The sequence below is a fragment of the Rhineura floridana genome, chromosome 1 (genome assembly GCF_030035675.1).
Source record: "Rhineura floridana isolate rRhiFlo1 chromosome 1, rRhiFlo1.hap2, whole genome shotgun sequence".
Taxonomy (NCBI): domain Eukaryota; kingdom Metazoa; phylum Chordata; class Lepidosauria; order Squamata; family Rhineuridae; genus Rhineura; species Rhineura floridana.
In genome coordinates this window covers 156,635,632-156,649,596 of record NC_084480.1, presented here as the reverse complement: position 1 = coordinate 156,649,596, position 13,965 = coordinate 156,635,632, and the positions used below count along the sequence as shown (strand labels likewise).

Genomic DNA, 13,965 nt, shown 5'->3' with positions numbered 1-13,965 from the left:
AGCAGCAAAAAAAGGGTGGAGGGGGAAGATATTTGGTTTTGTTCCAGCCCAAAGCCAGTGGGGGGGGGAGAGTGGTGTTTCAGCTTTTAATTATGTTATTTATATCTATGGTGTGCATGGAAAGGTAAAATGCAAATGAATGTGTGTGTGTGGTGCAGTCAACGCCAGAGGTTAGGATCAGGAATTTCCATGCTTAAGTTTTCTCCTAAAACTCATAAGCTCTGCCCACATGGAGTTACTGAGTCTTAATATGGCACCCAAGAAGGGAAGCTCAGCAAAGAAAATTCCTTATCTTATAGCATGATGATGAAGATGAAAAATTGCCTGAATGGGCTAAAACCTCTGTATTTTTCTAACACTCTAGGTAGGTGTGGATGGAGGAGTGGGTGACACAGGGAGGTAGAAGGGGTTGGAAAAATCCCTTCCTACATTTTAGAAGGCAGGGCCACTAACAGACAGGTAAAAAGAATCCATTGCTCCCAGGCCCGGGACCACCAAGGGCTCCAGACTCTTAGCCAGCTGCTCCAATCCCTGTCCTTTCAGGTTTTTATTCAATAAGTGAGGTCAGAGTTGTGATTGACAAGGGATTTGTTGATCTCCAGGCAAAAGCTAGAACCCCTTGCAAGTTCTGAAAATAGCTACCTTTTCCTGCTTGTCTGCAGATCATATGAGTTGAGTAAGCTTTTAGGAGCACGTGTGCCTGCTCACGCCCAGTTTTCTCTCTGTGTGCATACACAGAGCATGAACAGATCACAGCAGGACCTTGGTAAGCATTCATGGTACCCAATTTCAGTGATGATTATAATAAAAGTGTATATGCAGGGTTTTTTTAAAAATTATTTGCAAAAAATTCATATTATACATTTGTCTATCAAATAATTTTTGAACAGAAATAAAAAAGTGTGCATTCAGCTTAGGATGCCATTAAAAGGTAAAGGTGTCCCCGCACTTATAGTGTGAGTCGTTTCCGACTCTTAGGGTGACGTCTTGCGACGTTTGCTAGGCAGACCGTATATATGGGGTGGGATTGCCAGTTCTGTCCCCGGCCTTTCTTTACCCCCCAGCGTATGCCGGGTACTCATTTTACCGACCACGGATGGATGGAAGGCTGAGTGGACCTCGACCCCTTTCACCGGAGATTCGACTTCCTCCTTCCGTTGGAATCGAACTCTGGCCGTGAGCAGAGCTTCGGCTGCATTACCGCCGCTTACCACTCTGCGCCACGGAGGATCTGGGATGCCATTACAATGTGTTATAGTTTTCTAAATATGAGTCAAAAAAGTTTTAAGTTTTCCTGGGCTGTTGAAGAGAGCACTTTGTCTAATTCATAGCCTGTTTTGAAAACAATAGGGGAATTTGCCTTTGCGCATGTTTTCTCCCCTTCACGGCATGGTTTGTGAATATGACCTGATGTATTTGCATCTGCTTTTCTTCCCGGGTCCTCCCCCACTTTCACCTTTGCAACAACCCTGTGAGGTTGATTAGGCTAAGGGTTTCTTTAAGTTGCTCCAATCTTTTAAATGTTATTTTAATTTTTAAATGTTATTTAATAGTATAGTATAGTATAGTATAAGTTTATTCCAGGGCCAAAGGCCTACAGATATCAAAACAACAACAACAAAAAACAAATAACAGTAAAATCAGTATAACATTTGTACAGAGTTGCAAAACTAGGCAGAAAGTAATAAATAAAATACAATCTGAATAAAATTTAATAACTAACTTAAAATAGAAAAGGTTAAAATTTAGTTATAAATTAGCTCCATTATTAGCAGTATCCAATGAGAGCGTGCTTTTAAAATTGGCCCTTAAATTTCGGGCTGCTAAAGTAAACAGCGAGACATTATAAGTGATCTCGGGTTCAAGATCAGACATTAAAATAATTATGTTTCCCTGGATTGAGATTAGCCTATCGTAATGCTGCACAGACCTAAGAAATCTAGCTCGGGGATTATTATAGATGGGACAGGAAAATAGTATGTGAGGAAGATCTTCTGGCTCCGGTGCACCACAGATACAAAACTTTTGGACATTAGGAGTATCAGAGAGCCAGCCTTCTCTAGCTGCATTAGGCAGTGAGAAAAAACGTAGAGCTGTAAAGGCATGTCTTAAGGCTAACGGGAGGGGTGATAAAAGGTAAAGTGAGCAGTCAAAATCTGACTTGAATCTCCAAAACCATGGGGCAACCTTTGAGTTCATAAGTGATAGTCTATCTACACTGTGAGAGTGATGAAAAATGACTTCTTGAAGGTGAGTAGAATTTGAGATCGAGTTAAATTCTCGTGGAAAAATATGATAGATACGTAGTAAATCCTCTAGGTTACTAAGCCACAATTTAGAGGCCAAAGGATGTGCAAAACATGCACTTAAAAGTTTTCCATCCGGAAGAGAATCAAACGATCTCAAAAACTTCTAAAGAGCATAGTGAATGCAGGCAGATATTGGGGGAAAACCAGTCTCCGAACGCAACATTGCTGCTGAAGTGCCCTTTGGTAGTAACAGAATACGTCTAAGGAAGTCATTTTGGGAAGATTCTAAGATCTTTATAATATTCTTATCCCATCCCCAAACCGTTACGCCATAAAGTAATTGAGGGATCACTTTAGCTTTATAAATTTTCAAAATTGGTAAGATCAAGTTGCCTCCTGACGTACGATAGAATTTTAGTATAGCTCCTATTGTTTTTGCCACCATAGCTTTAATATGGTGTATATGGGGTTTCCAGGATAAAGTGTCTGAAAATAAAATTCCTAAGTATTTATATGTTCGTGACTGTATAAGCTGAGTGTCTGCCATCCGCCAACGGTGGCTCTTAAATCTCTTTCCAAAAACTAGAATATTTGTTTTATCATAGTTTACTTTTAGGTTTTCATTGGTACAGTAAATTTGTAAACTACTTAGTAGCCTCCGAAGACCAAGAGGTGTTAAGGAAAGAAGAACCATATCGTCAGCGTAAAGTAACACAGAAATTTTCCTACACCCAACGGACGGTGGAAAAAATTGTGGGCCCGATAATGCAGAGATAACATTATTCAAAAATAAATTAAAGAGAAGGGGGGCCAACAGGCAACCCTGTTTAACTCCCTTCTCCACCAATATTGGGTCAGATAAAGCTCCTGTTTTGCTGTCTCTCACCAGGGCAAAGGTGTTTGTATAGAGTGCTCTAATGAGAAAGAGCAGGCGCGGGTCGATGTTTAAGTCATGCAACTTGGACCACAGTAGATTCCTATCTATCGAATCAAAGGCTGCGGCGAGGTCCACAAAAGCCGCATACAGATGTTTTGTTGGACCTGCAATACTCTGTTTCGCTATTAAATGTTATTTAATAATTATATGATTATGGTTTTTAACTCTTTATAACCGTTGCAAAATGCCTTGTGAGGGCAGGAACTCTGAAAGGCAGGTTAAAATCTGTCAAATAAATACATTTTAAATCAAGACTGGATTCAAAATAAGTGTTCGTGTTGGAAATATATATACATAAGCAGCGGTTTTTGCCAATAGATAGCAGGGAGATGAGTGGTGGTGGATGGGAATGTAGGGGGCCCTATCTACATACAGAATACCGGGCCCAGGAAATCCTGCTGACACCCCTAGAAGGTGGGAAAGTTCAAAAGATTGCAAATTGCTTTGCAAAATGCATGGTCTGCTTAGAGAGTGTGAACTTAGGAAAAAGTGTAAATTTAGTGTGAATTTAGGAAAAACAGGGCTTGTCTTAACCCCACAGCAAAAAGCCCCCATAGAAGGAGTGGGATGGGGAGTAGGGAGGAGAAGCCTTCATTGCTATAGGGCTTTCTCTGAGTCAGTTATGCAGGCCCCAGTGAGTGTCAATTGCAAGCAAGCCGTTATTAGTTTCTGCTTCAAAAAGCAAAGTTGTGGAGAGTGAGAATTCTGTAGTTGCAGAAGAAGAGACAGTGAATCCTGACGATAGCATCCCATCTACATCATCAAGCACTTTGGTACCAGCAGGAGATAAATATTTCCTTAGACACTGAATTCAGTAGTTCAAGCAATATCTCTGACAGTGAGAAAGGACAGTCAAATGGTGACAGCAACAGAGAAGCAGAAAACAGTATTCAAGCCTGGCCAGATTATTCTATAATCTTAGATTGTATAATCTTAAATTATATAATCTTAGAAGGGGTGTGGCTGTGAGGAGCATGGCTGTGACTATAATGAAGGGACCCTGCATTACTGACCTTGCCTTTTCGTGTTAGGAACTGAGGCAAAATGCAACATGACCATTGAGTGTGAAATGTTATATGGGAAAGACTGATCAGGAGAGAAGGTAGGGGACATGCCTCCCCTTTCTCCTCAGCTAACAAAGATATAATCAAGATCTCTGTGTGTGCCTGAGGCTGTGAAAGGGAACAAAGGGGGCTGCAGTTTTGGAGGGAGAAGCAGGGAGCCCTTCAAGAGGCAGCTGGACAAGCACCTGTCCGGTATGCTTTAATGTGGATTCCTGCACTGAGCAGGGGGTTGGAATCAATGGTCTTTTAGGCCCCTTCCAACTCTATTAATAGCTGGTATAGCACAGTGGGGAGGAGAGCCTGGCTGGGAGTCCAGAGTCTGTGAGTTGAAATCCCCACTCATGTCTCCTGGGAGTCAAGGGTCAGCTAAAGATCACCCTATAGTGAGTGGCTCAGGGATTATGTGCCCTGCCACTTGTGCAGCCGTGGGCAAGCTGCATAGTCCCAAGGAGCCCAGTTGCCCCCCAGCTGGCAGTTGCGGACAAGGAAGGGCTGGCTTGTGCAGCTGTGGCAAGCTGAGCAGGCCCTAGCCAGCTGGGGAGGACTAGCCTCAGAGGGAGGCAAAGGTAAACCACCTCTGAATACCGCTTACCATGAAAACCCTATTCATAGGTCACCATAAGTCGGGATCGACTTGAAGGCAGTCCATTTTTTGTTTACAAACACCCCCTTCCTCCTTCTCATCTTGTTCTGATCTGAGCCAGTCAGCAACACAAGGGGGGGGGGTGAGGAAGCCAATGGGAACCCAACAGAAGCAGGAGTCATGGCAGGAGGCGGAGTCAGCATCACTTACATAGGAAAGTGTGAGACAAAGCAACCAGCCTCCCTCCTCAGCGACTATTTGTAATCGCTGTTTCTCTCCTTTTTGGTGTATAGTTGGTATTGGAAACTCCAGATCAAGGGAGGGGAAAGTGTGGGAAGGCAGTGATTAGAGGAGAATGTTATATGGATGAGGGTGAATTAATGGAGGTACAAGGGACTTAGATTACAGATTATATGGGTTATATGGATGTAGGTATGAGCCCAGTATCCGCACCTATGCTCAATCGATTCTATGCAAATAAAAGGACCCTGAGTAAGTGCAGTGCCCCTAGAACTTCCCACTGTCTGAAGTAGGGCAAACATAACAATATTCTGGAGCAATTATGTTTCAGACATGGAATTTCTATTCTCAAAGGTCAGCTGCTGAGTAGAAGGTTCTGTGATTTCAAGGCCTTCTCAATCAGCAACAGTAAGTTATAGCAAAACGAACACGAGGTACAAGATTCTTATGGCCTCATGAGTTCTGACTACATTCTGACTTCCTATCCATATAACTGTAAAGAGTAAGAGAAGCACTGCTATGATGCTGCATAAGTAATAGGTCTGTTTACTAAACTCCTAAAACCAAAGGTAGGAGAATCCACATTTTGCTACAACGAACCTCAGATTTAGTTATTAGAATCAATAAGGCTGCATACAATACACATTTACTTAGGAGTAAGTCCCATTAAGGAGTAAGTCCCAACGGAGCTTACTTCTGAGTAGACATGTATTGGATTGCAGGCTAAGGCAAGTATGTTGCATAACTAATTCTAATTGTAATATCTTAATTTTATACAACTTTACTGACTTTATGAGTCAAATGAAAGAAGCTGTAATTGGGAATTAACAGGCTTCCTTCCCCCCCCACCCCACCCCACTTACTACTGAACTCACTATCAGGCTGTCAGGACTAATGCCACAACAACAGTAAGTGAGAGACTGCTCCCACTACATATATGATCATCCCCAATATCCAGCCACAGTTCTGTCTCTAGCTAAGCAGGACTTAATTTGGCAGAGGTATGCCATAGGTACAATTTGTCCCTTGAACTTAATAGGAACTTGCTGATACTCACATCTGTGACATTGACCACACCAATCTGTGGCTTGAATAGGTTGATCTGGAAGGTCTTTTCCCAGTATGTGATGAGCTATAGGAGCAAAAGAAAACTGAAGTGTGATTATACATTGAGGATTTCATATTAATATGGTGATGTATTAAGCGCTCTAAGCAGCAGTGCAAAAATCCAGGGGAGCCCGTCTAAATAATTGGGCCTGACAAATGAGATTGCTGAAGACAAGAGGGAAAGAAGTGGGCTTGCCCTCAACATGTGATTTGAATTCCGTCCTGTCCAGTTTTGAATTCCCTGATGTAACTTTACTTTAAAACTCAACAGGAATCTGGCTCTCTTTTTAGACCTAAAGCAGCCTGGACAGACTGTGAGTCTGGTGGAAGAAGGGCAGGAGGGGAGAGGATGCCAAACCCCTTCAGGTGTGGTTTCGGTGGGGGGGATTAACCCCCCCATCTCAACAGCACTCTTCTCATGCTGCTCTTTCATTTGCAGGGGAGAAGATAGGGAGAAAATGTGGGAGGACATGTCTTCCCCCACAAAGGTGCAAAAGCAGCTTAGTGAGGGTGAAGTTCAACTGGAAACGGACCAGAGAATTAAGGGTTATGTAGCCCCCCTTTTCTCTCTGTTGGATGGCTTTAAAATAAGATTGATGCAGCTATCAGTGGCTAATAGCCATGATGGCTATGCTCTGCCTCCGCAGGTGGAGGCAGTATGCTTCCAAATACCAGCTGCTGGAAACCGCAGGAGGGGAAAGTGCTCTTTGCACTCAGGGTCTGTTTGCGGGCTTCCCATGGGCAACTGGTTGGCCACCATGAGAAAGGATGCTGGACTTGATGGGGATTGGCCTGATCCAGCAGGCTCTTCTTATGTTCTTCGATTGTCTTTGTGCCACTCTCTCCCTCAGATTCACAGCCTGCATTGTGTTTGAAAAGAAACCACATAGGAAAGAATCCTAGAACTACACATAATACATTGCTTGAGTTTCAACGTTATTGAGCGAGATACACGAGATAAGAATTGTAATGCTTATTTTTAATATAATCCCTTTTGCATATAAACATGTTCTAGAGCCGGGGTGCGGAACTAAGGTAAAGCCCTTTGTTACCTCCCCCACAGGCCAAGTTTGACAGGTGGGTGGAGTTGCTCACTTGTCAGTCAACTAAGATCACAATGACATCAGATCAGTTGACCCTTTTTGCCCACAATTTCAAACCTTGTAATAAGAGCTTACAAAAGTGCCAGCTGATTTATCAAGTCTTGTGAAGTCCTTTGCACAGATCTTTGCAGGCCCACTGATTAGGTGATCACGGATGCCATTTGACTAAGCCAGGCCTTTACTTGCTGCACAGGTGTAGGGAAGGTAGGCATGGCTTGATCACAATGGCCTTGTTGGCTAAATGGAGAGGACTGGCAGGCTTAACTAGGTCTGTAAGCCAGAGGTTCCCCACTCCTGTACCAAACAAATTATTAAGAAATGACAAAATGCTGGGCCATTATACTGACCAGAGGAAAGTCATCTGGGTCAATCCATACAATGCTTAATTCAGGATTGTCGGTGTTATCTTTAGCAACCTGCTTGACAACTTCCAGGAATTCAAAGCCATCTGAAATTTTAAAAAACTGATTAAGTTCCTCTTATGTATATACGTCAGAAGAATCCTCTGAGCTTTCAGTCATCAGGGTGAGAATGGTGTGCTCCAAGCAACCTTGTCAGGGGCAGGAGAAGAGAAGGTGCCAAGTTTGGGAATTCCTGGCACTTAAGATGGTGATGGAGAATTCATTATTTGCCTGTGCCTTATTTCAGAGTCTGGTTTCAAACACATGACAAGCTATTCAGCCCACTGAGGACCTACCTTAGAGCCGCAAGGAGAGAGAGCTTTTCTGAGGGAGAACCTTGGTAGGCCAAATTCACCAAGGAGTTTTGTCGGTCTGTCCTCATTGCGAATAGTAGGCTATCAAAACAGTGGAGTACCATTCTCCTTTCATTTCAAACCGTTTCATTTTGGCCTGCAAAGAAGTGGGAGGATATCCTCTCCCATCCCAACCCCCACTCCATTTTGACCACCTGGATTACAGATAAAAAATGTTGGATTATGGAGATGCTGAGAAAGGGATGTTTTAGAATGTAGAAGAATGTTAGGTTAAAAGTGGCAAAAGAATTAGAGAGGTGGGAGGGTTTGGGTGGAAATTTTAGGAAATTTGTTTTACACATGTTGCATTCAAGATGTCTTTGAGACCTCTGTTTATTTCAATTTATTTAGCTAAAATGTATCCCCCTTCCCATCAAATGGAGCAGACATCCCATCAGCATTAAGCGTGCAGTCCTTATTTTAAAAGCTTTCTTCCTCTCTACCCTAATGATATTTTCTGCCTTTTCTGTCCTCTGTCCACGTCTTGCACACAGCCAAATCTTGTCTGCTGTTGATGAGTCCAGGGAGTGGTTAAGGCATTTTTGTGCAAGAGGGTGATGCCTGACGCCTTGAAGGTGTAAGGAGTTTGACTATACCTAAAAAGACCTTCCTTGACAAACTATTGCTCAGTCACAAATACCCCTTTTGAGGATAAGGTCCCAGCAAGAGTCAGGGCAGTCCAGCTGCAGAAACTCTGGGATGAAGCTAATTATTGTGACCCATTTCAGTCAGGGTCCAGGGCAGTCCCAGTTTTGGTACAGACATGGCCTTTGTCACCCCAGTAGATGACCTTCTTCAGGAGAGGGCAAGTGGAGTGCCACCTTGTTGCTCTCTAGCTTGATGCCTGTATGCATTTTAACTGTATTTTTATTGCATTTTTATGTTTTTATTTTATTGTCCTACAATTTGCATTCCATAGAATTCAAATTGTAATTCAATAAAATACAATAGAAGAAATGAAAGAAGCAACAAAATTAAAATGTCAACATGAATATCTAATATGGACATGCCATGGACCACCGGAATTAAGCTTGTGGACTACTGGTAATTCTTGGACCACAGTCTGGGAACCTCTATCTTAGGTTTCCATGAGTTGGGAATTAGTTGCACTGTTTTACAGTCGTTCCAATTCTACTTATGGGACTGGGTTCAGAGAATAGCACTGGAGGATTATGGGTCTTCAGCTATGCTATCAGATGCTACAGGACACTATTTTGTCCCCAATGCTATTTAATATCTATATGAAGCAGCTGGGAGCAGCCATTGCAAGATTTGGGGCACGATCATCAGTACACTGTTACATCTGATTAAGGAGAGACTGTGCCTTTTCTGAACTAGTGCATGAATGCAGTGGCGGATTGGATGAGGACCAACATGCTGAGACGGTATCCTGGTAAGACAGAGACTCCGTGGGTAAGTGCTTCCAGATCCAGGAGTTGGGGAATGAACCAGTTCTGGACAGGACTGCACTCCCTCTGAATGAACAGGTATGAGGTTTGGGGGTGCTCCTAGATCCATCTTTGTCACTGGAGGCCCAGGTAATCTCCATGGCAAGGAGTACCTATTACCAACTTAGGTTGGCACACCAAATATGCCCTTTCCTGGACAAGGCTAGCTTGGCCACCAAGATTCATGCATTGGTGACCTCGCAATGGGACTACTATAATGTGCTTTCTGTGGGGCTTCCCTTGAGACTAGTGCAGAACCCTGCGGCCAAGTTGTTGAATGGAGTACCTGGATGCACACATATTACATCTTGCTGAGGGAACTGCATTGGCTGCTGATTACCTACATTCAAGGTCTTGTTACTAACATATAAAGCACAGAACCACTTGGGATCAAGTGACCTGAAGGACTGCCTCCCCCTGTGTAGACCTGCAAGATCACTTAGATCATCTGGACAAATTTTACTTATGGCACTGCACCCTAAAGAACATCACAGGGTAGTGACCAAAAAACCAGGCATTTTCCACTTTTGTCTCTGTACTTCCGTCTGCCATAAGTGAAACATCATCCCTCAGTTACTTCAGGTGTCTTGTACAGACATATCTTTTTGCCCCGGCTTTCTTTCTTTGATCCATAAGACTGGAACCTGTTATTACTAGATTTCTGGTTTTTGATACTGTGTTATGTTTGTATTTTTGTATTAGCATTTTTAAATATTAAGCAGTTCAGAAATGCTTTTAAATAAAACAAAACAAAATAAAAATATTGGCCCCATGCATGTTCCTATTCAAGGCATAGGATGTAGCATAGCATTGTCTTCCTCTCTTTGCCCTTCTCCTTCACATCAGGACCTTCCTCAAGACTCAGACTGCATGCAAACAAAATGTTTCTTGAGCAGTGAAGCCACTATGGAAGCACACTCACTGAGGCCTTTGCAAACAAGGGGGCTATAATAAGCTCAGGAGAAATTGTTTCTGTGAGCAGCAGTAGCTGGCTATACACAATGTGGATTGGCTGGTGCGTGTGATATCAGAGACCCACCTCCCCCATATTCATGAAGTACTTGTACAACTTTTAAAAACAGTATTTTTTAAAAAGAGGCAATAAATGAACATTGAAATTAATCAACATATATGCGGTATTGCTGTTCATGACCAAAATGCCATGAAATGCAAAATACGGACTCTGATAGATTGAAATACTCTCAAGAGTGTGTTTGCAACTTCTTTTTCAAGCAGTAGTAGCTTCACTACACTAATTTCAACAGTAAATTACTTCACATTTGTATTATTCACACATAGCCATGTCAGTGGGGAGCACATTATTGTTACCTTTGCTTTGTACCCAGGGTGAGAAGAAAAGTACCACCGGCCAAGTATCAATCCTACAGCAGTAGGAGTGTCACTGGGGTGATAGATATCCAAGTACATGGTTTTTATTCCAGGACCTACTCCCTTAATTCAACCTACTCTAGGTATGTACTTGCAGGAAAGGATGGGTGGTATTCAGCTAAGTCCTACTCAGAGTAGTAGACCCACTGCAGTTAATCAACACAACTAACTCTGAGTAGGTGACCCAATATGTTGCAATTTCCTTTTATCTCTGAGACTCAGAAAGCGCCTATGTGTATGAAAGAATCAAAAAGATCCCCTACCTGGGTCATCTTCTTCAGCAAATGCCACAATGTGAATCCCATCTAGGTCGTCCTCCTATGGGCAAGAACAATGTCACTGATCAGTCCAAAGATAAGGACAAGAGGGTACTGGGCATGGGGAGATGGATCTGAAGATTGGTAAACCAAAAAAATATAAAGAAATATCTTGAATCAAGAATTAAGGTGTTTCTAGAAATTAATAGAAAGATCAATATGAACAGAATCACGTAAACATGAGGCAAAGGCCAGTGATACTCTGAGAATAAATGAGAGGACACAAGCTGGAGGCATGAAGTGCTCTAAATGAGCTGCCTCAATACACTATTTCCACATTTTATACTCATGGCTCCTACCAACATAATGCTGCCCTTGTTTGGGTTCAACCCTGAACCCACTGAATGTTCATACTCAACAGCAATCAATGACAACAACCAGACAATGCATTTGAAGCTTTCTGTGATTCATGGGCAGGTTCTGATTTGGGAACCTAGACCTTTTCAGATTCAGCAATTGTTGTACTCCATCCATAAGGCCATTCCCCCCAGCAAGTGCTTTTGTTGCAGAGGAATAATGTATCCCTGAACTCATAGATCAAGCCACTTATTTACAAATATACAAGCAGAATACTTTGGGAGTACACAGATTCCTCCTAAGACATGCAGCACACCTAGTTCTGTATCTGGTTCACAGAATGAGGGAATGAGTGCCCTTGTGATGCTGGAGAGGTGGAAACAGTGACTCCATCTATACTGTATATTTTATCGCAATCTACAAAGAACTCCAACTGAACCACTCAGAGCTTGGAAAAGTTACTTTTTTGAACTACAACTCCCATCAGCCCAATCCAGTGGCCTTGCTGGCTGGGGCTGATGGGAGTTGTAGTTCAAAAAAGTAACTTTTCCGAGCTCTGCGCACTCCTATCAGAAACCTTAGGCTGATCAGATGCATATTACGTCCTTCTACCCCTCTCTGATCAAAATATTTGCACTGCTCTCAGTGTTGCCAAATTTTGTGCTGCAGCGATTAAAATTCGCCATGAACTGACTCTAGCCATCCAGTAACTCCTGTCCTTTGCTGGGATCTCATAATTATGTCCTTGACAACTCTATTTTATAATATCATGTTTTAATACAACGTAACATATTTTTATTCTACAATGTTTATGTTTTTAACAGCCTTATTTGATTTTATTCTATCCCGTTTCATTGTATTCTACCTTTGTGTATATTGGAATAATTCCCCCCCCTCGATAGTTTTATGTTCTATGCATTTTCCTTCCCTTGTCCCTTATGCTGGTCACCAACCATAACAAAGATATATATATATATATATATATATACACACACACACACACACAGAATGAGGGAATGCATCTGAGTGGCAGTTCACTAAACTTTTATCTGTAGTCAATTCACAGCTCTTGCCTGTGTCTCTGCCAGTTTTCCAACTTTTGAAAACTCTTTCTAGCCTTCTTCACATGATCCCCTTATCGTTCAGTCAATGTGTGAAGGGGAAGCAGGAGCATATCAGCTAGTCATGCCCAAATGGCAGCAAATCACTCTGCTCCCCTCCCCAGTCACCTTTGTGGCCAGTTGAACATGTGAAAGGGGCCTCCTGCATACACAGGGCTTCCACATGATGAGGAACCTGCACAATCAGAATTCTAGATTATTTGAAGAATATATTGGATTATTTAAAGAATAAAAGGAAGCCCTTTTGTACATACAATGGTATGCATGTAGGGGCTCCTTTTGAGCTTTCAGCTTAACATGTCGTGGGCATGGCCAGAACAAAATGCCAACATCGGAAGCAGGGTTCCACGGTTCTGCTGCCCTCTAAATGTGTGCAGTGAATGCTGGAGAGGTTAAGAGGGCTCCCATCTTTCCACAAAATTCTGATGGGTATAACATTCCAAAGGCTGCAGAGAGATTCCAAGTCATTAAGGACCAATAAAGCAGTCTTGATCATTCACAGTTTGTCAGGCAAAGCAACATACATGGTAAACAAGGCATCCAAACTATTACAGGAGGTTCTTTCTGGGGCTGTCCAGAAGTGAAAATTGAGGGACAGTGGGGCTATAGCAATGGGAAGGAGCTACAAAAGGATTCAGGTAGGGGTGTCTCTAAAACCTAACAAGAGGAAAAGAGAGGTTAGCATTAAAAAAAATTCTAGGTGGTTTTCTTCCTAAAAGCCACAAGGCTGGCAGCAAGGCCTGGGGTATCTGGGCACACTGAAAATTATATTGGCAAAGGCCATCTGAGTTGGCAGTCAGGCTGTTTATTGTGCACCTGCTGTGAATATCATCTTGGAATAATACCATGGAAAACCCTCATGTTCCTTGTCTTCCACCAATCCCAGCTTTCAATTTCAATTGGTATTAATGCAAGAGGAAAAAATCCATCTAAATGCTAATTTCTTTCCCCTCTGAGCCCACAAGTTACGGAACCCCTATAAAATGAGAAGCTAAAAGAATAAGTGGAAAACATCTCGGGGGGGACGTTGTAAGAACGAGACTTTAGAGATGTTTGAAGGAGATTTACTACTGAAATGAGAGCAAAAATAATCCACTGTAATGTGTGGTTTGTGGGTTTCTTTTCTCCTCCCCCCCCCGAAGACAATTCTGTCTTAGCACAAACACAATACCAAAGTCGATAACTCATTAAACACGTAGCAAAGGCTCCTCTCTGATGCTGTGGAAGAAACCCAGGGTTAATTTTCCCAGGATCATCTGGTACGAGCGTATTAGAGAACACAGGTTGTCATTCAACTACAAATGGACAGGTCTGTCCATTTTGGTTTCTCTCACCTAATTTTTCCAATCTTAAATT

At 42.5% G+C, this 13,965-nt stretch overlaps 2 protein-coding genes across 2 annotated transcripts in view; one reads left to right on the top strand and one right to left on the bottom strand.

Annotated features, from left to right (window-relative positions):
* Positions 1–9,717, top strand: part of VANGL1 (VANGL planar cell polarity protein 1) — a 91,022-nt gene extending 81,305 nt beyond the window's left edge. The window contains exon 9 of the mRNA XM_061638921.1: positions 9,376–9,717. The gene's annotated coding sequence lies outside the window, so the exon portion shown is untranslated. The remainder of the gene's footprint in view (positions 1–9,375) is intronic.
* CASQ2 (calsequestrin 2) overlaps positions 1–13,965 on the bottom strand; it is a 63,443-nt gene that overhangs the window by 9,353 nt on the left and 40,125 nt on the right. Inside the window, exons 8-10 of the mRNA XM_061638944.1 lie at positions 11,138–11,192; positions 7,631–7,731; positions 6,131–6,205 (exon numbers count right to left, since the gene is read on the bottom strand). Coding sequence (XP_061494928.1) covers positions 6,131–6,205; positions 7,631–7,731; positions 11,138–11,192 — 231 coding nt within the window. The remainder of the gene's footprint in view (positions 1–6,130; positions 6,206–7,630; positions 7,732–11,137; positions 11,193–13,965) is intronic.